General features: G+C 43.0%; 1 protein-coding gene across 2 annotated transcripts; it reads right to left on the reverse strand.

The window, feature by feature from the left end:
• Positions 1–1839: 1839 nt before the first annotated feature.
• On the reverse strand, positions 1840–24177 carry Ube2j1 (ubiquitin conjugating enzyme E2 J1). Of its 2 annotated transcripts, XM_075971260.1 has the most exons (8): positions 23947–24177; positions 17600–17673; positions 16670–16801; positions 14087–14171; positions 13257–13362; positions 11429–11558; positions 9109–9228; positions 1840–4612 (listed from the first exon to the last, which is right to left on the reverse strand). In XM_075971260.1, exons 1-8 carry the CDS (start codon positions 23975–23977, stop codon positions 4337–4339), a joined length of 954 nt encoding a protein of 317 aa, XP_075827375.1. In that variant the 5' UTR covers positions 23978–24177; the 3' UTR covers positions 1840–4336. The 2 variants fall into 2 exon arrangements, with proteins under 2 accessions (XP_075827375.1, XP_075827373.1); XM_075971258.1 differs by lacking the exon at positions 9109–9228 and having other exon boundaries at positions 23947–24122.
• Between the last annotated feature and the right edge of the window lie 201 nt (positions 24178–24378).

The following is a 24378-nucleotide window of genomic DNA, read 5'->3' on the forward strand; positions in this document are numbered from 1 at the left end:
TCGTGTAGCTCAGGCTAGCTTTAAACTATGTAGCCAAGGACGTGAAACTGATCCTCCTGCCTCTACTTCACACATCCTGGGATTACGGGTATGTGCCACCATGCTCAGCTTCTAATCTGTTGTCATTTTTAAATCAAGTTATCTAGTTTAGCAATGAATTACATTTATTTATTTATTTATTTATTTTGATTTTTGAGACAGGGTTTCTCTGTAGTTTTTGGTTCCTGTCCTGGAACTAGCTCTTGTAGACCAGGCTGGCCTTGAACTCACAGAGATCCACCTGCCTCTGCCTCCCGAGTGCTGGGATTAAAGGCATGCACCACCACCGCCCAGCTTGTTTTTTGTTTTTTGAAACAGGGTCTCATTACATAGCCCGGCTAGCCTGGAACGCACGATCCACCTGCCTCCTAAGTGAAGGAGTACATGCATGCGCCACTAAGCCCAGCTGTTACTTTCTTGATAGAGGGTCTTTGAAATACAAAAATAAGTTTCTTTCAATGAATTACAGCATCCCTTTCTTTGGTTCCTTGTGCTTTTGAACGTGTAGCTGAGAAGTTACTCCTAGCCCAGGGTGACAAAGGCAGATTCTTCTAAGGTTTTATAGTTGTAGCTGCTCAGTTTTGACATGGGTCTGGCTATGTAGCTCAATGGCCTTGAACTCCAATCCCCCTGCTCTTGCCCATCCAGTGCTGGCACCACAGGTGTTTGCCACTGGCTGTAGTTCTTACACTGAGGTCTATGATTCCCTTTGACTTCATTTTGTCTTTGGCACAGGCTATGGAACGCTGGCTCATTTGAAGACAGAGGAGTCAGGCCCATGGGCTAGAGCTCAGAGACGCTAGCTGAAGCAGGACTCCGGTCATGCCAGCAGGATGGCTTAGGCAATGGGAGAAGCAGAAGCAGGAGTCCTGAATGAAGCCTCGCTGTTTATAAAGAATGGCACGAGACTGGAACATCCAGAGGCAACTGCACAGGCTAGAAAGTGGCTATGAAAACAGCGACAAAAAGCTCAAGGAAAGTGTAAAGATCCAGACATGGCACTCAAAGGAATAGACAAGAGGTAAGATTAGAACACCACCTTTGTTCAAAAACAAGCTGTGAGTATAGTCCCTGGTTTTACTGGGCAGGCCACACAGCTCTGAAAACACCCATTCAAAAGGTATTTGAACAGCTTCCTGCCAGTCTCAATGGTTCCGGTACATCCTCACTACTCTTGGTCGGTTGGTGTAGTACAGCTATTTCCCTCCAACCGAAGTGCTCTCCTTTGAAAAAATAAGGGGGAGCTTATAAGACTCAGGAATACAGGAAACCTGCAAGGCTTACGAAGCTCCTGAAACAAGATTCACAAATCCCATCCCAATGTCACAGAAGCAGCAACTGCTTGGGGAAGACTCCAATCCTGCCTGTCATCATGCAAGGTCCTCCAGGGATGCTGTTTCCTGGGTCCTCACCCAAGCTGGGGTGGCCTTTTCCTCGATGTCACTGCCTTTAATTCCCTCGTGCTCCTGTAAGTAACCCCATTAAACTCACTAGCGCACTAGCATCGTCTAGAGGTAGAGCCCTGTTCTCACTAGTCTCATTGCCCCCAGGAAAAGTCTCTGTGTTCACTCACTCACTACCTACTTATCTGCAGGTAACAGAGCAATGCAGACTTTTCAGCACACCACCCTAGGTCCCTGGAAGAACAGGTTTGCGAGGCTTTAGATTCTGGGCTATAAAATGGGCCCTCTCAAGACACCACAATGTTTCTTCACAAACCAAAGCTGAATAAACAAGAGTTCTTATTCTCCTGAAATATGAGGGAAATTTGTCATTTTCATAGCAAACTCAATAAATAAGTTTTTATTTAATTCATTGAGAAGCTTGATGAAATCATTTATTTCAGTAGAATAAAACAATCAGCAGCATGGAAGAGTAAAGTGCTACATAAACTCCAAACACACAGAAGATCTGGAAGGCTCATGGGCTCACACCTCTACAAGCGAAACAGGCAATTTTCAAGCATGCTATTTTAACTACCGTGATGTGCAGTCATATGCTACGCTGGTCAGTGAAGCTGTGAGTTTTTAAATCTGAGAACTAGAGAAACAGGAATCCTAAGACTGTACCTAGCAGCGTCTACATGGTTTGGGCCATATGCTGGGACTAAGGGCTAAACTGAGGCTTTAACAATGGAGGCTCTTCAGTGATTCCAAGGTGGGGGTGGGAAGACAATTTTTAGATAGCATTATGGGTGGGAAGTAAACTGTACCACTTTGATGTGTGTATCAAGTGCTAAAAAATACCAACACGCATTCGGAGGTAGCCAGTTAGCAACAGTGAGGGGAGAATGGATGAGATCACAAAGCAACCTCAGTGCTTAGCAGAGGCGCCCACGGAAGATGCAGTAGGATCACAGAGCTGCCAAAGCTGCCAGTCTGGCTGGGAGGAAGACTGCTCTAGCGGTGAGCCAGCTCAGCACAGGGTGACGTGTGGGTTTCTCTCCTAAGTGGGAAGGCCACCCAGGAGACCACTGACCCAATCAATGTTTTTCATATTTGGTATTATAAACTAAGACCTCAAAATATACTTTTCACAGCAAGAAAATTTTAAAAAATGGTAACCTATAGTCTTCCTGTCATGAGGTCGTCACAATATTCTTGGCTTTTTAGACTTTACCAATTTCATAAACAATCTGAATAACTATAAAATGCTAATCTATTAAACTTTAATAATTTAACTTATTACGGCATAAGAACCTTTTTAAATTTTAGGTGTTGACACAATGAAAACTGGCTACCAAATAAAAATGGAAATTATGTTAACTGACCCAAAAATCACATAATAGAAGTAAAAATTAAACTCACCTCTAAAATGATTTTGTGTGCTGTTTCTATCTTGCTCATAATTGTATTTAGTTAAAACCACATACAGACTTTACAACTACACCCTGACACATACTTTTTTTTTTTTTTTTTTGGTTTTTCGAGGCAGGGTTTCTCTGTGTTGCTTTGGAGCCTGTCCTGGAACTAGCTCTTGTAGACCAGGCTTGCCTCGAAAACACAGAGATCCGCCTGCCTCTGCCTCCCGAGTGCTGGGATTAAAGGTGTGCACCACCACCGCCTGGCCCTGACACATACTTAAAATATGTATGAGCTACTAACTTTTGTAGATTGACCTAGAACCCAGATAACTATTTATATTGTCTTTAAAAAAACAAAAGAAAGCTTACAAATGGGCATGATATATTTAAAAGCTCGGGACTACCTATATTTTCCAGTTAAATCAGCAATACAGGCCCCTTAAGAGCTCCCTCAAGGTTGCTGAAGGAACATGCCCAAGGCAATCCTGCCTTAAGTGGTCTCACTAGGCACTGATTACAAATTCGATGTCAGCATCTAGGGAACTGACTGGCACTAAGTGATAGATCAACTTTTCCATTGAAATCTTTCTTGGGCTTTGACTAGTGAAGAATTTTAAATAAAAGTTGGATTGTTTTTAATCCCTCTACTACTGTTACTTAGGCCCTGAGTTCTTCTATTAATATTTGAATATTATGTATATTCCTGGAATAATTTAAAGCTACAGTGACTACAGAGCTGGGCATATAACTCACATCAGGTACAAATGAAAGCAGAGCAGAGTCAAACTTTATGATCTCCTCACCTAACATGAAAGAAGATTCGAACTATTTCTTGGCATGGATCTCATCTGTGTGCATACTGGAGGTGTTGACAGCATATCAAAGTGACTACAAAGCCTTTCCTCTTCAAGTAATATCCAAAAACAAAAATATAACGAAGATCTTCATCAATGTCTGAAATAAAATTATTCTCACTGAACAAAGTTTCAAATACAAAGATCACAGAATGGGCGACCCCAGTCTGTCCTATTATGATGCTTTTCAAGAAACTAGTGAGCGATGTGCCCTCCCCCTGCCGTTCTTCATCCCCTCTTCTACACAACTAGAGAGGGTACTCAGTAAGTGATACTGAGTAACCAGTAATACTCGGGATGTGAAAACATCACCTTTTATCTGAAAACTCCAAAGGACTACATAGAAAAGCATTGCAAATCCATGGGAAAGCAGCTTGGGTGTGAGCAATCACAATAAGTTATTTGTTTGTGACGTAGATTAAATAGACAAGGAACTATGGCTTCCAGACCCTTAATCTAAGCAGGACAAATTGTTGGGACATGGCCTGAATGTCTACCTATAGCACAAAGAATTTATAACAATAAAAAAGTAATGAAGGGTAAATACAAAATAATATTTTGTAAACAATCCTTAGGTTATACCCAATGCAGAATGTTTAATGAAGCAACTGAGTCTCAGCTCTTAAGTCACAAACCAGCATTATAACTCAAAGTCAAATATGTACTCATTGGCCAGATATATCCGTCGGAATATAAGAGCTGCCAGTGCCAAAGTCAGGATGACGATGAGCATGGCAGACCCGCCGTGCTCAGTATGGTTGGCTCTTGGCGGCTGGCCTTGGGTCACATCGGGGGAAGTAGACCTTCTCTGACTCTGCTGCTGGGCCCGGCGCTGTCGAGGGCTCATGGAGGTATTCTTAGGAGCTGGTTGGGTAGGTTGTGGCAAGGGTGCTCCAGATGGATTCTGGGTTCCATACTAGAAAACGATAAGAAAATCTGTTTAAAACTGGCAAAAAACCAAACCAAAACAAAACAAAAAACCAACATTTGTACATGCACTCATGAACAGTTTAAGGATATGTGCAGTATGATGAAGGTAAATCTACAAAGACCATGAAAATGCTAAGACTAGGCACCAACACTGATGAATAAGCCAGAAACACGAGTTATCTTGAGCCCTCACGAGGGGGAGGAGCCTGTTTATCAGCAGACACAGACGCTGCTCTGTCTCTCCAGATGGTAGACACAACAGCAGTTTCTGCCAGGCATCTGGGTACTGCTCCTCTTTCAGAAGATCCAAGGAGAGAAGCAATCTTTTGCACTTTCAACTTGAGAGTTACCCATTACAAAGAGTAGAAGGAGTGGAACTCCAAGTCATTTACCTTTGATAAACCCGACTTCTTCAGTATTACCTGACCATATCGACATTCATCAGCCATAGTAAGGAAATAAGCCACACACTTTCATATTGCTATTGTAGAAATGTGCTTGCTTTCAAACAGCACATCCTTTCCCATAGTCCCAGACAAGTGAGCTAAACACAAGTCTAAAAGCCTCTTTAACACAGTGCTGGATATAAGAGTGGCCTGAGTACGTGAGTTCCTCAGTGTGTGCTGCTCTGTACCTGATGTTCCCCCAAAGCCCTGCTCAGCCAGAGGACAATTATGTGACACAAGGGTTTCAAAATCTTGAGTTTGCCTCAGAGATAATACAACTGGCAATACCACATTCAAAGAAGTCACACAATGTATGGACTATACTCAGACTCCTTGACCTGCCTCGACTGCATCAATGCCTTTTAATGCATACACTGGGAGTAGCTGTTACCACTAGAACTAATTTTTTCAGACAAGAAATAAGAATGAATGTTTTACTCAGAATAAAATGAATTAAATACAAGGTATTTCAAACACTTTCCAACAGGGAAAACGTAAACGCTTAAAAGAATCAAATAATATAACCCCAATTCTTCTATTAATCATTAAGAGTATAAGCTTTGTGCTGGCAACAACTCTAACAGGAAGGAAAACTGCTGCTCTGAGTTATTTGCAGGATTTCCATTTGAAAGCTGACATCCACTTCCACATTATGACGTGCTAGCTGAGTGTGACAGCTCCCGCCTGTAAAAGCAGCACTGATATGTGAAGACAGAAGATGGTGAACTCAAGGCCAGCTTGGGCTACCTCCAAATACAAAGGTGTGGGGATGCCCCGTCGCGGCAGAGCACTTTCCGAGCATCCACAAAAACCTGGGTTTGATCCCTAGGATACGAAAAAAGCTTAGATAATCTGAATTTCTTAAAATTATTCTTTGTAGTTTCTTACATGGTCTTAAAATTATTCTTTATAGTTTCTTAAATGGTCTTAAAATTATTCTTTATAGTTTCTTAAATGTTCTTAGTTAACCCATAGTACAGAGTTATAGAGAAACTACTGGTGAGTTTGAGCTTAAAGTAGCTCCAATGCTGAATTAAGAGCTGCATAAACTTGGACTTGTACCTAGGGCTCCAAGGGACAACCTGCCCACGGAAGAGTGCAGACACATAAAAGTCAATGTTGCATGGTGGCATGTCATCACAAACGCCATACAGTAAGTGAACCAATATTCAATGAGTGAACTGAGTTACAGCAGCCAACAGAGAAGAATTACAGTCTAACTTATGTATCCTTCTGACACTCAGCTAAGAGCGTAAATGTATTCAGTAGATCTGAGAACTGAGGCTTATAGAGCACAAACAGCTGGTGACCCAGCTGGCCCTGAATACACGATCCTCTTGCCTCAGCCTCCCTCAGCGCAAAGAGTGTAGGTATGCACCACCATACCCAGCAACAAATAGGTTTTTTTTGGAGACAGTGTTTCTCAGTGTCGCCCTGGCTGTCCTAGAACTCACTCTGTAGACCAGGCTAGCCTTGAACTCAGAGATCTGCCTGCCTCTGTCTCCCAAGTGCTGGAATTAATGGCATGAGAAACAGGTTCTTAAGGAAAAAGACAATGACAATATCACTATAGCCTAAGAGACTGACTCATACTAACGTTTTTACTGACTTATTTTTTCCTTAGTTTGAGGGGAGATTATCTTGCCCATAAAATTAACAAAATAAATTATAATGGTTATATAACAATTATAAGCGTTTATTTCTAGTCTGGCTTTGTCTAGTAGCTATGTGTTCCTAAGCCAATGTCTCAGCTCCCTCATCTGTACAATGACGATGTCCAATTCAGCAGTTGTGAGGATTAAATGGATTAACAATATAAAGTGCTTAAACACAATTACTTACTAAGTGTTAATCACTATTAATATTATTACTATTAACATATCCTTTTGGAGGCATCCGGATTTCAGTTCAAAAATTAAATTGTAAATTTACTTAGGATAGTTTGTAGCCTCCTTATTAGTATGATTAATATATTTATAAAACAATCATTAAAACGTGATTGTATTCTGAGCACTTGAAGGTTAAGGCAGAAGGATTGGTAAATTCCAGGCTAACTTGGACTACATAGCAAGACATGTCTTTTAAAGAAAAAAAAAAAACACCCTAAATGGCTCATTGCACACAAGAATCTAGGCTTGATCCCTGGCATTACAAAATTAATCAATTGATGCCAAATACTTTAGTACATGTGCTTTAGCAAAAATGCTTATATAATGTTTTATTTAGGTTTCTGTATTTCAGATACCTTTTGGGCAGTGACCATTGGCTAAAAACTGATGAAATGTTAAAATTTTTCCTATCTAAATAATTATAGTCATATAGTCGGTGAGATAGAATGCTTTACTATGGTGTGCATGCACATATACATGTGGGTGCAGGTTCCACGGTACACTGTGGAGGTCAGAGGACTACTTAGTGAAGTCTGTCCTGTCTACCTTGACGTGGCTCCAGGGACTGATCTCAGGTTGCCAGACTTGTGTGGTAAATGTCTTTACCCACCGGACCATCCCACCAGTCCTGGAATGCTTTTTAATATAAAATAGAACGACTTACTCAAACTTTAGTCCCTGGGATCGCAGAACTGATAGACTGAGGAACATAAGCTGCTATCAGGTATTTTTCCTAGACCACTTACTATATCAAAGCAGTAAGTCACAGACATAGTAACTAAAATAGGTGTAACTGGAATATGTTACAAGACACCCGACAGTGGATTTAAAGTATACTGATATGCCATCTTCCTCCCTGAAAGAAAACCACTCAAAACTGTTTCATCCTTTGTTTTCAATTTTCCTGACCTTTGGGTCCTTTAGGATTAGTGAGATGACTTAGTGTATAAAGGTGCTGCTGCAAAGCCTGGTGACCTAAGTTCAGTGCCGGGTGCACATGGCAGAAGAGAACTAATTCCCACACGTTGTCCTCTGCCCTCTATACATACATAATAGCATATGCACACCTTCCTCAATAAATCAATAAATGTCTTCTATAAGCCACATGGGGAAATAAGATGTGGTTACCTAGTCAAATAATCTTTAACAAAACTGATTCCAAGAGTGGTAAGTTCATCGTGTATACATGTTAAGTCACTTTCCCCTCATAATCCTCATTATTTAGCACCAATCCAGTAATATTTTTAATGAGTAATACTCTGATCACCTGTGCTGACTCACTGTTTAAAGCAATGGGTCAGAGTAGAGCTAGCTCTCTCATAAGACACATTCAATCTTTCATCTAACAATTCCTGCCACTTACTCCACACAAGGCAGTGTTCAACAGGGCTGCGTGAGTGGAGTTTAAGTTCTGCATCTATGCTTCTAAACAGAGCTGCCAACCACCTGCTGCGGCTGTGGCGTGCCTAGGACTAGGACATGCTAGTGTGCCGGAGGGCCAACACTGATGACTTCACTAAACCTTCACTGATTTAAACTTAGATAGCCATGTGTGACCAGAGGACAGGTAGAACTACCCCAAGGCAAGGCAGCACCTCCCATCTATCAGATGCATGCTAAACATGCATGTTTTATGCAGGCTAGCATTATGTGAAAGAAGCATCCTGAATGACAGCAGGACTTAGAAACTATCTCATCCAACACCACTTAACAAAAAAACTAAAGCCCAGAAAGATGTATTCAGAACAGCATAATTAGTGGGGCAGCTGGGCTATAACTTTACTACTAAGAAAAAATTTTCAGTATTTAATCTAGAAGGATCTTACCTTACTCCAAACAAGTGTGTGTTTGTATGCATGTAGGGTGTGTGTATGTTTGTGTGTGGTGTGTGCGTGTGTATGTGGTGTGTGTGTGGTCTGTGTGTGTGTGTGGCGTGTGTGTAGTGTGTGGTGTGTGTATGTGGTGTGTGTGTGTATGTGTGGTGTGTGTATGTGGTGTGTGTATGTGTGTAGGTGGTGTGTGTGTGTATGTAGGTGGTGTGTGTGTACGTGGTGTGTGTGTACGTGGTGTGTGTGTATGTGTGGTGTGGTGTGTGTGTGTATGTGGTGTGTGTGGTGTGTGTGTGTATTAAAGGACAAGAGCCATACCGATGTGCCGGCTGTAGCACCCTGGAATGTTGTAGGTAAATCGTCTTGTGAACCATTTAGTGAGAAAGAGTGGTTTAAGTCTGATTCAGCGATAGTCTTTCCAGATGAATTGACTTCGGCCTATAAATAAGATATACCCAAGAGCAGTGTTAGAAGAAGAAATGTATCAGCAATCAACTACTCCCTCTGGGTCACCCTCATCACTCCTTTCTTACGAGCTACATCACCAGTCAGCTAGCTTTGGGCCGTCTGCATCTGCTATCCGCCAGGTCTGACGGGAAGGGCACAAGACAGCCTGCATTCTCAGCGGCTGCTACCTGCTGAGAACAATGCTATGGCTCCTAGCCTCAGTTCCAAGAATCCTTGCAAACTAAAGCTGTGGGGTGACTTTTAGATAAAAGTCTGACATAACTATGTGAGGCTAGCTTGGGCTGTTTCCAACAATAGTAAACAGTCCCAGGTTAACCTAATTACTGTAACTGCTCAAGTAAGCTGTATGTATTTCCTCAATCTGAAAAATCACAATATTCAAAACAAGAAAGATTTTAGGTGTAGAAGAAATCCAGGGAAGATCTTTATACTTCCTCTTTCAGGAACTATGATAAAACTGAAGAAAAAACCCAAGAACTGAACCCAGGATCACAGAGGGCAGAAAGGCAGGTCAGAGGGAGAAGGCAGCATATGCTTAATATGGGTTAATTAAATTCCAGAAACACAGTGTGTTTACTCAAAGTATTAAAATATTATATAAATTTTATATTTGGGTAAAAAGGTAGAAAATTAGAAACATGCTGAAATATTAACAGCAGTTAATCTCAGAGGTGAGGTTACCTACTTTGTTCAGAAAGAACAAGAAATGGGATAGATTTTTGCGGGTGAACTGAGGGCAGGGTAGTGGTGAAGGACAGTACTGGGAGGACAAATGGAACTGGGGCATTTCAAGAGCGATGTAGAAACGTAATGCAGGGGGAACTTCCTGGAATTTATAAGGGTGATTCTAGCGAGTGCTCCCAGTAATGCGGGGATACTAAGCCTGAACTGGCCATCTTCTATAACCAGGCAAGACTTCTAATGGTGGGACTGAGACATCAAGCCAGACACAAAACCTTCCACCTCCAATCTGTTCTGCCTGCAAGGTGTGCTGGGCAATGGTGGCGCAGCACTAGTAGGAATGGCCAACCAATGACTGCTCCAACCTGAGGCCCACAAAAGGGACCACACCCCTGACTCTGCCTGGATAGCCCAGAGATCTAGGATAGAACCAAACAGGACTAACATAAATAGACAGACGGACAGATGGACGGATAAATGAATAAATGATCCCTAATGATTTTCTGCTATACTTATAGACTGGTGCCTAGCCCAACTGTCATCAGAAAAGCTTCAAGTAACTGATGGGAGCAGATGCTGAGAGCCACAGCCAAACATTAGGCAGAGCTCAGGGAACTCAGAAGAGGGGAAGGACTGTAGGAGTGGTGAGTACACAAGAACATGGCCCACAGGATCTACTAAGCAGGACTTACAGGGGCGCACAGAGACTGAAGCAACAATCTCAGAGTCTGCACGGTGCTGATGCTGACCTAGGCCCTCTGCATATATGTTATGGCTGTGTAGCTTGGTGCTCCTGTGGGACTCCCAACAGTGGGAATGGGGAGGGGGTATCTCAGACTCTTATGCCTGCTCTTGGGACCCTCCTACTACTTACTGGGTTGCATGCCCAGACCTGGTATGAGGGTTTATGCCTAGTCTTATTGTATCTTGAACTGACATGTTCAGTTGATATTCCTGGGAGGCTTTCTCTTTTCTGAAGGGAAATGGAGGAGGAGTGGATCTGGGGGAGAGCAAGGTTGGGGAAGGACTGGGAGGAGTGGAGGTAAGGAAAACTGTGATCAGGATGTAATGTATGAAAGAAGAGTAAGAGAAAGAAAGGGACAGAGAGAGGGGGAGGGAGAGAAGAGAAAGAGAAGAAAAAGACTAGGATTTATGAAGCACTATGTGGTATACGTGTTAATTAACATATCCTGACAAAAGTCCAAAGAAGGTACTACTATTATTTACAGGTGTAAGGGGGCACACGATGGTAAAGCACTATGTCTGGGATGTCAGCAGTAAACGGCAAAGCTGATCTGAATGCAGCCTTTAGCAGTCTAGCTATAACTATGCCCCAAAGTCTGCATTAGTGTAGCTTATGTTTTGTATTAAGAAAACACTCTTTATAAAAATCTCATGTCAGCAGAACTACATTACTTCCCTTTTTATCTAGAGTTCAGCAGTAAACAAAAAGGTTACATAAACAGATCTGTTTAGGAGTTTATAATACCTTAAAACTAATTTGTCTCGCCAGTTCTTTGGCTTCTTGGTCAGCCTGGCTGGAATCACTTCCAGATTTTAAAGGCAATAGGACATCCTTCATGGCAGAGCCACAGCCTTCACAACAGAAATCTTGTGATCTGGTAGGAGACAATGTTGTTCAATGAGCATAAATCAAACAGCTGAGTACTAACTCCCCTTTACAAGATACTCAAATGGCGGCTAGAGTGCTCTTCCAGAGGACCAGGGTTCCATTCTCAGAACCCATATGGCAGCTCACAGCCATCTGTAACTACAGATCTAGGGAACCCAATGCCCTCTTTGGCCTTCACAGATGCTGCACATACATGATGCACAGATGTACATGTATGAAGGCAAGACATCCATAAACATAAATCAAAAAGAAACAAATCTTTAAAAACATTTTAAAGATACTCAAATATGGAATAACTAAAAGAAAAGGGTACTTAACAACTTCATAGCACAGTCACCCACAGGCCATGAGACAAGGGAGCAACTGTGTTCTGAGGAAAGTAAATGGTTCATTAAAAAACAGCTTAGGTTTCATTTTTAAAAAAATAAGTTATCTAAAGAAAGCTTCAGATCTACAGTGGCAACATATTTATGTAAACTGTCTATTATACTCTGTGATACCATCCTGAAGAACCCAGACCATGAGCCTAGTCAAAGTCTGTGAAAAAGTCTAATATAAAGCTCCAATTATATCTTAGCAAAAACATACAACCGGAAAGAAGTCAATTAAAAATAGAATTTATGAGCTAGGCAGTGGTGGCCCGAGTCTTTAATTCCAGCACTTGAGAAGCAGAGGCAGGCAAATTTCTATGAGTTCGTGGCTAGACTGGTCTAAGAGTTCTAAGACAGCCAAGGCTACACAAAGAAACCCTGTCTTGAACAACCAAAGAAAAAAAATAACAGTAATAATAATAATAATTTATGCTGGGCTTGGAGGCATACACCTTTCATTCCAGAACTCTGAGTTTGAGGCCAGTCTGGTCTATATAGTGAGTTCCAGAACAGCCAGAAAGGAAATGGTACTTTGAGTTGAATGAAATTTTATGACTATATAGAAAAACAAAACTAAGAGAGGGCACGATCACCATCATATCACTACCTAATAAAAATTTCCTTTATTTTATCCCAGATCACTTATTGAATATCTGCTACATAAGTTGAAGCTATGTGAGCTGCTACAAAGATTGAGTGGGCTCCTTCACAGCCCCAGGGAGTTGATCTTACAGTCAGCTGTATGTAAACAATGGCTAATGGCTCCTCCCACTTGTGATGCCAACCGAAATGGGACAAAGAGCCAGTAACGCTTTCTCGGAAATTCTGTTTCACTGGAGTAAACCAAATCTTAGTAGAATGCTCCCAACTACTTTATTTTCTAATTATTATTTTATGAGTACTGGTGTTTTGCCTGCTTGCATGTCTGAGCACCAGATGTGTTCCTGTGCCCACAGAGAAGAGAAGAGGGAGAAAACTGGATCCTGTGGGGCTGGAGTTACAGACCGTTAGGAATCATAATGTGGGTCCTCTGGAAGAGCAGCTAGTGCTGACCACTGAAATCTCTCCAGCCCATCAACTACTTTTAAACGAATGAAATAGTTAGGCTGGCAATACAACTTAGTGGAAGAGTACCTGCCTGAAATGGAATGAAATCCCGGGACTGATCCAAAATACTACAAAAAAAATATCATGAGATCAATTTTTTTAATATTCTGATCACTCCAAGGAAATTTTCAGAGTTGGATTTCTACAATGCTAAGACTGGATCCTTAACCACTAATACCACTCGGCCCTAACAAGGAAGAACTTACTTTTTGGCAAGTGCTCTTCTCTCCTCGGGTGTGTAATCTAGAGAACCTATGGCTCCCTCTCCTTTAGTTGGCATAAAACCAATGATGGCCAGCAATGCTGTCCTTACTGAAACAGAAAATGAACATCAATTCAGTGAAAGGAGCTGGGGCAGGAGCTGGGGCAGGAGCTGGGGCAGGAGCTGGGGCAGGAGCTGGGCTGGGGTAGATGCTATAGTAGTAGCTGGGTTCGGGTAGGAGCTGGGCTGGCGAAGAAGCTAGGGTAGGAGCTAGGCTGGGGTAGGAGCTGGGCTGGGGTAGGAGCTGGGTTGAGGTAGGAGCTGGGGTAGGAGCCAGCTCAGCAGCGCAAGCGCAGGGACCCATGCCCCCTGTATGCTTGCTGTAAGAAAGAAAAAAGAGCAGTGCATGCTCTACCCATTCTGGGGAAGCAGACAGGAGGCTCCCAGGAGCTTGCTTAGCCAGCAAGCCTAACAAATATGCAAACTCCAGGTTCAGTGAGAGACCTTGCCTCAAAAAATAGGGTAGAAGAGAATTAAGGAAGACACCCCTCAACAACAGTTGGCGTCCATACACATCTGCACACAAACATAAGCATGCGCAGGTACACACACACATACACACACACACAAATACAAAATAAAAATTTTAAAGGGAACTAGGTTTACTCTGGAAAAAAAAATCTGAAGGTTTTCAGGAGATGTGAGAGGTTATTAAAGTTCTATACAAACTTAGACATGGAAAAATATTTGTTAATTTCCAAGGGTACTACATATTAGCCAAAACATCTTTACTCTCGAGTGTATTATAAGCAGCTTCTATTGACTAATACTCACTGCTCCACGAAGGCTGCCAGGTTTCAGGATGATGCCCTGAGATGCTTAGGCAGATCTTCTTGCCTACTTCAAATCGCCCATTAGCCTTAGAAATAAAGAACGTATTTTAAAAACTGCAAAAGTCTATTTAATGCCTTCTGCTTTCCAAGAACCAATACATACCATATTTACATATAAATAGTAATTTTAAAGATAATATTTAAAGAAATTTAACTCTAATAAAGGAGCGGTTTTTTGTCCTTGTATAGGCATTCAAAAACATTTGTTAAAGGCTGAATAAAGTTGTTTTTTTTTTCTTTTTTTGAAGGTGCACTGGCACCTCTCTGAGCAGCACAGCTGGAACTGATGCTATGCCTTGTGCCTACTACAATCTAGGTTTGCATAAAGAGAAGACACATAGATGCCAAGTCACCTAACATGCTGGAGGAGGCTTTAAGACAGGAGCAGTTTTTCAGAAGGTTAATGCCATTTAATTAGATAGAACGTGGTAAAGGAAGAGTGGAGACCATGACTTTGATTTGGACACAGAACTGATGGTTTATAGGAAAGTAACCAATGACATCGAGCAGGCAGGCAGAAATAGAAGCATGCTGATGTCAGTAAAAGATGGAGACTCTTGACACCTTTTTCAGAGGTGACCACTGCAATCCTGAGCAGGTGAACAGCCACAAGGCTGAAGGAGGTGCGGAAAAAGGCACTAAGGCAGAAGCCCCGCTGGGCGGAGGCTGACTCAGTCCTGCCTCATCATGGGTCATGTTCAGTAAATATTTGCTCAATCAAAATTGAAAGTGACTTTTTTAAGAAAGAAAGTGAACAAGAAGGCAATACTGACTACTGACAAGGATAGGGCTCCTTTTCAGTGTGATAAATCCAACTGATCTACTGGCTAACTACTGGTAAAAAGCTGTTATCTATTGCCCAACACACACACACACACACACACACACACACACACACACACACACACACTCATATACACCAGCCCCTTTCTCCAAGCTATAGTCAGTCTCTCTCTCTCTTACACAAACATACACACACACACACATATACACATACACACAAACACACACACACACACACACACACACACCTCTCCACCAGCCCCTTTCTCCAGGCTGCAATGATATTTCATTTGTATTTTTTTTTTTTTTTTTTTTTTTGGTTTTTTTGAGACAGGGTTTCTCTGTGGTTTTGGAGCCTGTCCTGGAACTAGCTCTTGTAGACCAGGCTTTTCATTTGTATTTTAATAAGTAAAGCTTGCCTGAGGATCAGAAGGCAAAACAGCTACATTGGTCAGCCATACAGGCCAAGCACTGGTGGCGCACACCTTTAACCAAAGTAGCCACACTAGTTAGTCACAGAGGCCAGGCAGTGATGGTATACGTCTTTAGTCCCTGCACTAGTGAGGAATATAAGGCAGGATGAGATAGGAGCTTGCTCTCTGCCAGTCTGGAGATTTCACAGAGATAAGAGCTCTCTAGTGGCTTGGCTGCTTTGCTTCTCTGATCTTCAGGTTGAATCCCAATACCTGTCTCAGGGTTTTTATCATTCATGCTGCAGCAGACCTCTTGTTTCTCCCAGTTAACTGAAATAAGTCCTGACACGGGAGCCTAAAGGGCTGCCCCAGCCTTCATATCAACATCAACACTTAGCAGTAACAGCCAGTGCTTGCTGAGCAGCTTCTAGATGCCTGGAACTTTAGGATGTGGCTGTACTTGCCACAAACAACATTCCATCAGACAGAAACAAAGATAATAAATATACAACCTCCAGGCGGGGAATGGAAAGAGCACTGCTCAGGGCCCTGGCCAGCTGACCCTAAAACAAGCACCTTCTGCACGCTCCAGAGCGCAGCTGGAGCTAACACCTGTGTCAGAGAAGACTCGATGAACAGGATGAAGACTGAAGCTGTAGCAGTTCTCAGGTAAGTGTCAACAGACAGCATTTGTGAAACGACTGCAATAGTCTACACACGAGTAAGATCATCAAAGAGAAAACAAGGCAACAAAAAGGTCTGTGCGTGTATGGATGGATGATGTGTGTTGCCTTTTTCACGGTTAGGAAAGGATTAAACCTAAGTGAGAATGGGACAGGTTAGCAATCCAGAGAGTTAATATACCAATGTTCTTTCTTCCACATGAAAAGAGAAGACAGAAAGGCAGAAGTTCTGAGATACAAACAGAAATAAAACAGCATTTATTAAGGTTTCTAAGAGCTATCACAGATCCTGATCTTTTCTTTCCATGTCAGCCATTACAGCTCACGGCATATATGAGGAAACTCATGAAAACGGTGTGAGATGGATGGGACACTGGAGCTGACACGAGCTGCACTCAGCATCACCACGTCCAGGCGGCATGTCACGGAGTCCTAACCACTGTGCTATGACATTATGCATTCGCCAGTATCACCAGTGCTTCACAGATACAACAGCTTCCTCGGGATTAATCCAAGGAGAAATTATTGCACTCCTGATGGCAAAATTAGAATATTCTACTTCATTTCTTATAAATTATGCTGACTACATTTGCAGATAACTGAAGAAGTTACCCACAAGCACTGTAAAATGCCAAGAACTCTTACCGTTAGCAGAATAATGCTCGGTGGTTTCATGGGGTACTCTGGTGGCAGAACTATGCGTCCATGATAAACTCCTCCATCAAAATCAGAATCTGGGGGCCCTCTAACTGTGAAGTGCCATTCAAAAAGGTTATCCTAGGCAAAAACAAGAATCCACAGGATCAGGAACATTTAAACATTTTATCATTTTTATTAATAGTAACATTAAAAATGCCAAGTGAGGGAAATCAAATGTTTCCTAATAGTGCTATTAGCCTCTAATGCTCAAGATGCCTCAAAAGTCATAAGCAAAAAGGTGTTATTTAACATAAATTTTATGTTTCATAAAAGATGAAATTTCTTTTAACCAAATATTTAATTTGGTTTAAAATTTAAATTTAAAAATTATATATTCATAAGTAAGATCCATTTAAACTGGAAATTAATGCCTCAAAAAATCAATTAGTGGAAATAGTCAAATCATTAGTATATATTTGAGTTGTCTTAACAAAGCTTTAAAAAGTATTCTTCATTATGTAGAACTGACCAGTAATATTAGTAATGTACATGTCACTGTACATTACTAAGTTCTTACACATACTATCTCTTCACTATTACTATGAAAACCCGACTATGCACAGTCAGCACCCTCCTTTCAGAAAGAGCAGAAGAGATGCTTGTGTCGGTAGCTGCAGAGACCCCACAATGGTCTGAGTCTTCCTGAAAGTGCAGTGTGTGCGTTTTTACTGACCCTCCCTCCCTCCATACTGAACACCAAGTAAACATCACTCACAGACAGAATCCCTAAGTTGTGTTGCCAAAGGAGCCAGACAAAAGGCTAATAAAACACTCATGAAACAGAATACAGTAGATCAATAAGAAGCTCAAAACACATCAACAGTCAAAGCAATGGACACTGAAGCACTGCAGTCCTCAGGAGAGACAGAAACCAACCTCCAGAGGCTGAGCGTGGTAATGATCGGTGGGGTCTTTCAATTCGGCCGCTTCTTTCATCAGTCGTTTAACAGCTAAAAGAAAATGGAGATATTTAAAACATACTTGTCCAAGTGATTGGCACAGGCTGATAAAAACCTTTCTAGCCAGGTGTGGAGGCGCATGCCTTTAATCCCAGTTCTCAGGTGGTAGAGGCAGGTGAATCTTTGTGAGTTCAAGGACACCCCAGTCTACGGAAAGCAGACAGAAGAAAACAGGTCCTATCTACCTACTTTCCCTTGAAAGAAAACCAGGTAGTTGAAAAATAAAAAGCAGGAAGCTCTCCAGACGGGTAGGAACAGGCAGAGAAGATAGAGTGAACCATACAAAGGGTAGGTTAGAGTGTGGGAGACACAGGCTAATGGGGAAGCAACTCCCACACACAAAACCAGATCAATCTGGTGCTGCTTTTCATACAGTGTCGCCTGAGTCTAGGTTTTTTTGATCTAGGCTTTAAAAAGTTCCTAGCCAGGATTGAGGGCACACAGGTGTAACCCCTGAACGCAGGAGGTCAAGACAGGAAGATTTCAAGTTTGAGGCCAGCCTGGGCCACACAGCAAGACTTTTTCAAACAACTTAAACTAAGTTTACTTCATAACTGTTAATATTCTTTTCCATCTACTACTCTAAAGCGAGTTCATCCACTTTATCAAATACTTCAAGTACTTACTAGGAGCTAGAAGTGGCAACTACAATTATAAAATTCTAGGGCATCAAGGAGCTTAGAGTTAAGAAGCAGTCAGTATTAACACAGCATGAAAACATCTTTAGTAGAAACATGTTTGACACAACCTCTCCCTCCAGATTCTAGACACTCAACTTCGTTCATTTCTCAGACACACCCTACCCTTTCTCTATTCCAGGCCTCCTTACTTATTGTTTCCTCCGTTGGCAAAGCTGTTCTGGCCAGCCAGTGTCTGCACGCCTTTAATCCCAGGACTTGGGAAGCAGAGGCTGGCAGAGTTCAGAGGCCAGCGTGGACTACAAAGTGGAGAAAAAAAAAAGCTGTTCTGGCACCTGTCACCATCTAGACTGGCTCCTACATATAAGCAATGCCTTTTGTTATTGTCTTATTTCACTATGGATTTGCTTTATTGAGACAGGTTTCACTATGCAGCCTTGGCTGGCCTGGAATTCACAGAGATCCACTTGCCTCTGCCTCCTGAGCACTGGGATTAAAGGCGAGTATCACCATGCCTGGCCTTCAAGCAATTTCTTCAGAAAGGTCCACTTGATACTTACCTGTCCTTCCCAGAGGGACTAGAGATTCTCATGTGGGCAAATGAAAGTGTCTGAAATAGGACAGAGACTAGGACTCCTCTTCCAATGATCCTAATGGCCAGTCATGTTGGGACCAGCTTGAGTCTCTTCCTATGTGATGTCACGACACTGTACCTACAGTACCTGTTTAGCCCTTGTCTTTCCTGCTAAGTAGTGGAAGGCTCTACTTCACTATGGCCTCTTCAGAGCTTAGAACAGAAAGTATAAAAATACAACAAATGAATGTTAAAGTCTTCCATCATTTCTCGTCCAAGAATCTAGAACTGTGACTGGCAACATTTTTTAAATGAACTTGACATTAAAAACTTTTTATTCAACACTGATAAAAAAAAAGAAAAAACAATCCCTCTCTGTTTTGGTTGAAAAGGTCAGTGTGGAAGGTCAGGGCCTCCCATCTAGAGGCCTGTGGAGGGAGACTGAAGGCTGTTAGGGTGGCTCAGCAGATCTTGTTCAATCCCCAGGACTCAGGGGCATGCCTGTTTGTAAAGCCAGCACTACTGTAAGACAAGGTGGAGACAAGAAAAGCACCTGCAGGCCAACTAGAGCACACAGCAGAAACAGCAAGAGTCTTCATCAACAAGGTGAAAGCAAGAACTGATGCAGGAAGGTTGTCCTCTGACCTCCACACATTCACCTTGGCACACGCACACCTGCACACATAATCATAAAACTAACAATGATGCTAACAGTGATGTCTTAGGGTCTGTATTGCTGCAACAAAACACCATAACTAAAAAGCAAGTTGGGGAGGCAAGGGTTTATTCAGCTTACACTTCCACATTGCTGTCATCACCAAAGGAAGTCAGGAAAAGAACTCAAAGAGGGCCGATTCTGGAGGCAGGAGCTGGTGCAAAAGCAATGGAGGAGAGCTGCTTACTGGCCTGCTCAGCCTGCTTTCTTATAGAACCCAGGACCATCAGCCCAAGGATGGCACCACCTACAATGGGCTGGGCACTCCCCCCAATTGATCACTAGTTAAGAAAATGCCTTACGGCTGAATCTTACAGAGGCATTTTTCTCAACTGAGGCTCCTTCCTCTCTGATGACTCTAGTTTGTATCAAGTTGACATAAAACCAGCCAGTACAAATATAATAAAAGTCCTCTTCTATTACTTCCCCTACTGACAAAAGCACTTTAAAGAAGGGTCTATCCTCACTCCCAAGGTAGTTAGTTCATGGTAGGGAGATCATGCGGCAACTGGCTGGTTACACTACATCCACAGTCAGGAAACACAGAGACAAGTGCCAGAACTCAGCTCATGTTGTCTATCAGTCCAGAACCCTAGACCATGGGATGGTGCACCCCACAGTTAAGGTTAGCCTAATCTATATAATCCAGTCCCTCACAGGAAATGCTCAGAGGCTCATCCACTGTCAGGCTGACAACCCAATGTTATGATGGTTAATTTCAACTGTCAATTTGATGAGACATAAAATCACCTGGGACATAAGCCTCTAGTTATGACCATAGGAGATTATCTTGATCTGATTATTGAAGTGGAAAGACCCACCCACTGTGGATGGCGCCATTTCCTAAGTTAGGGTCCTGGACTCTGTGCACATATACACATATATACCTATACATATAATTGTGTGTGGTATGTGTGTGTGTGTGAGAGAGAGAGAGAGAGAGAGAGAGAGAGAGAGAGAGAGAGAGAGAGAGGACTTTCTGCACTGTGACTTTAGATACCATGTGACTACAGCCTCAAGCTCCTGCGGCCACAACTTCCCCACTACAATGAACTGTGAGCCAAGAATAAACGCAATCACCCTGCAGCTGCTTCTGTCAAGAGTATTTTATCACAGCAACAGCAAAGGAATCCAGATAAAAACTAGCCATCACATTCCTGTTTTAAAGCCACTTAAAAATACCGATTCCTAAGGAGAAGGGTCTCTATGGAATGTCAAGGTACAAAGAGCTGCCAGGCTAGAGCGGCGCCTTCCTCCTGACAGCCCATCTCTTGCTTCAGCCCCTGCTCCTCTCTCCTTGCAAGATTATTTCCTAGAGCTCTCTGAGTGTGGGAGACAACATCAATTAAAGAAGGGACTGACAGCTGCATTCCTACTCCTAAGCCGTTTATAGAGGCCATCTGGTCTCTCCGGATCAAGACTTTAGGCTCCATGGCCCCAGCATCTGCTCTCCTCTTTCGCCCAGCTAGTTCACTGCTTACACTACATTTAGAACCAGAAACATACAAATAAAGGGATCTTTTATAGGCCATGTCTTCCAATCATCAGTTCCCCTGGGAAGTCCCTATCTTACTATAGCCAATTCCCAAGACATGGTGAATTTCAGGAGGCAGGTGCATTAAAAACCTGAGTCCTAAATGATGCTCCCAATTGCCTCTTCCTGTTCCCAAGAATGAAGGCATGTCAGCAAAAGTTTAAGAACTAATGTTTTTACTTACAAAGACACTGTGAATGTGTTTACTTTTTAAAAAAAAACTGAAAATGTGACAGCGAGTTGCTTAGTAGGTAAAGGCACTTGCCACCAAGCCTGACAACGTGAGTTTGACTTCTGAGTCCCACCTGATGGAAGGAAAGCACTGAGTCCTCTTATCTTCATCTGAGTGCCGTGGCGCATACACACACAAACACGCACACTAAATACATAAACACTAAAACAACATAGAGGACTGGAGATAATCCAACACCAGCAGATAGAAAATGAGTTGTTTACTTCCTTTCACGGAGCCATTAATCTACAAATAATGAAGGTCTGAGACTAAAACAAAGCAAGCATTACCACCAAGCTTCTTAGTATTTTAACAAGTTTTATGGCTCATCTAATTCACCTCGATAAAATCAAAATCGTCTACACCAACAGGAAAAAATTTTTAAAACTTTCCTTTTAGAATACCATAATCTTTGAGGAAACTAAGAACAGGATGGAATTTATAAAAAGTTAATCAAAACTCAACATACTTTGGAAATTTATTAACTCACTATGTAGACCAGACTGGACCTCACATAGATCTGCCTACCTCTGCCTCCCAAATGCTGGAATTAAAGGTACATCCTACCATACCCAGCTATCAATGTATTAATTTCTAAAGTTGCTTAAATTTTATCATAATCTCGAGTACGATAACCTATCAAGATTGAGCAATTTGGGGCAGGAGAGATGGCTCAGAAGTTAAGAGCACTAGTTGCTTTTCCAGATAATTCCCTGGTTCAATTCTCAGCACCCACATGGCAGTTCACAAACTGTTACTCCAGTTCCAGGGGATCTGACACCCTCCCTCACACAGATATACATACAAGCAAAACAATTCACATTAAAAAAAATGAATCAATAAATTAAAATAAATCATTAAAAAAAGATTGAGCAATTTCCTGACAACATTTCACGAGGCATTATTCGCTGACATTCACCCAAGTACGTCTGCTGATCTAGAGCAACTGCATGACTAACAAAGTACACACAACTTACCACAGTTCTACTTTCTTTTTAATTAATTGATTTTATTTTTACGTTCAGTGGTGTTTTGTCTGCATGTATGCCTGTGTTGGGGTGTCAGACCTTGGAGTTACAGACACTTGTTAGCTGCCATATGGATGCTGGGAATTGAACCCAGGTCCTCTGGAAGAGCAGTCAATACTCTTAACCACTGAGCCACCTCCCCAGCCCCGCAGTTCTAGTTTTAAACTCCAACTAATTCAACCATTCTGGCATCAAATTGGTAACATTCAAGCATTTCTACTTTCTCTGCCTCTTTTTAATTCTTTAGGTTGTAAGTGATAGGCTGAAGACAGAGGATGTGGTCCCTTTAAAATTCAGCTGTGTTGCCGGCCAGTGGTGGCACACACCCTTAAATCCCAGCACTCGGGAGGCAAAGGCAGGTGGATTTCTGTGAGTTCGAGGCTAGCCTGGTCTACAAAGTGAGTTCCAGGATAGCTAGGACTGTTACATAGAGAAACCCTGTCTTGGAAAAATAAAAATCAGCTGTGTAAATATCATTCTTGCACAGGCATGGCCTATTTTAAATAAATCTCCTAAAGTATGACGGATTCTACAACCGGGCACTGAAGGACACTTGCTTGTCAGTATTCAAGCTGACAACATTCTGTCCAGTCAATATCCTCGGGCTTTCATTTCTATAGTCTGAACTTTTTTTAATCAAAGACTCACAATATCCCATATGGATGTTAGACTTTAAAGTCCAAACTAGGAAACGGTGTGGGAAAGAAAACACAAAAACAGCGGCAAGGGTACTAGTTCAAGAATCAATACCCTGAGCTTTTTATTCAGAGCTAATGGGGTTTCTTCTCCTGACAAATTTATCAGGGTACATTTAGAATAAATACCATTTACAGAATCCAGTAACACATATCACACCAGCTTTAATATTAGAGAACTGATCATGGTTTGGGGAGTTCGTTTTTGTTTTCTGGTTGGGTGGAGAGGACGTTTTTGTTTTTTGCATTGTTTTTAATGCGCCAGAAAAAAAAAACAAACAAACTGGAGGCCGGGATTGTCTAAATGAAGGAAATAAATTCTCCGCGTGAATTCAGACAAATTAGCAGTCCACCCCCATCCAATCATGATTAATTTTCAAGTACACCGCTCAACTAGTTCAGTTACAGGACATGTTTTTCAATGTCTATAATTCTGTCCTTCTCCGAACACTGAAATGGGATATTTCAACGACAGATCCCCCAAAACGCGAGTCAAACACCTAACAAAGTTGCTCGGCAGCGACAGAGAGGGTCCTGAGGATGCGAGTACAGCCAGAAGGGATACGGTCAGTACTTCCCGCTGACGTCGCCTGTACACCTGCCCTTGGCAGGACCGTCGCCAGCTCCACTCGGCGGGGACTGGGAAGGGAACGTCAGGAGCCATGGGGCGACAACCGGCCTGGGGCTCCGCAGCGGCCGCCCCGCCCTGCGGCCTGCACCCCGGGACCCGCAGCGGCCTCGCGTAAAGCGCGAACCCGGAATAGCCGCGAGAACCGGGGGTACGCGAGCCGGCCGAGGCGCCGCTCAGAGCCTCCGAGCCTCCGCCCAGCCGCCCCAGCCCCGCTCACCCGGGCTCTTCAGGTTGTAGCGGGTCTCCATGGCGGGGCTCCCGCTGCCGCTCCCGTCGGCGCCGCGGCTGCCCGGGTGTCGCGCGGCGGCGGACGTGCCTGCCGAGGGCCTCCGCTGACACCGCCCAGTCCGGCCCGACCGCGGGCGAGGCGCGAGGCGAGGCCGGGCCGCGGGGTCCGCCTCCCTGAGGGCCGGCGGGGCGCCGGGGCGTCGCCGAGCCGGGAGCCGGGCTGCGGACGGCCTGCGGGGATGACGTCAGAGCCAACGCGCCGCTGTGTCACCGCCCGCGCCGGCTCTGTGAGGTCGGCCTGACGTGGCGGGCGCTTCGTGGCGGGACCGGTGAAGACCGGCGGCTTCCCCGTTGTTCCCCGGAGCTCGCGGGATGATCGGAGGAATTAGGCCCCATGTCTCACATGACAGGGAATGGCGTC

This window comes from Microtus pennsylvanicus, chromosome 5, assembly GCF_037038515.1.
Source record: "Microtus pennsylvanicus isolate mMicPen1 chromosome 5, mMicPen1.hap1, whole genome shotgun sequence".
In the NCBI taxonomy this organism is placed as follows: domain Eukaryota; kingdom Metazoa; phylum Chordata; class Mammalia; order Rodentia; family Cricetidae; genus Microtus; species Microtus pennsylvanicus.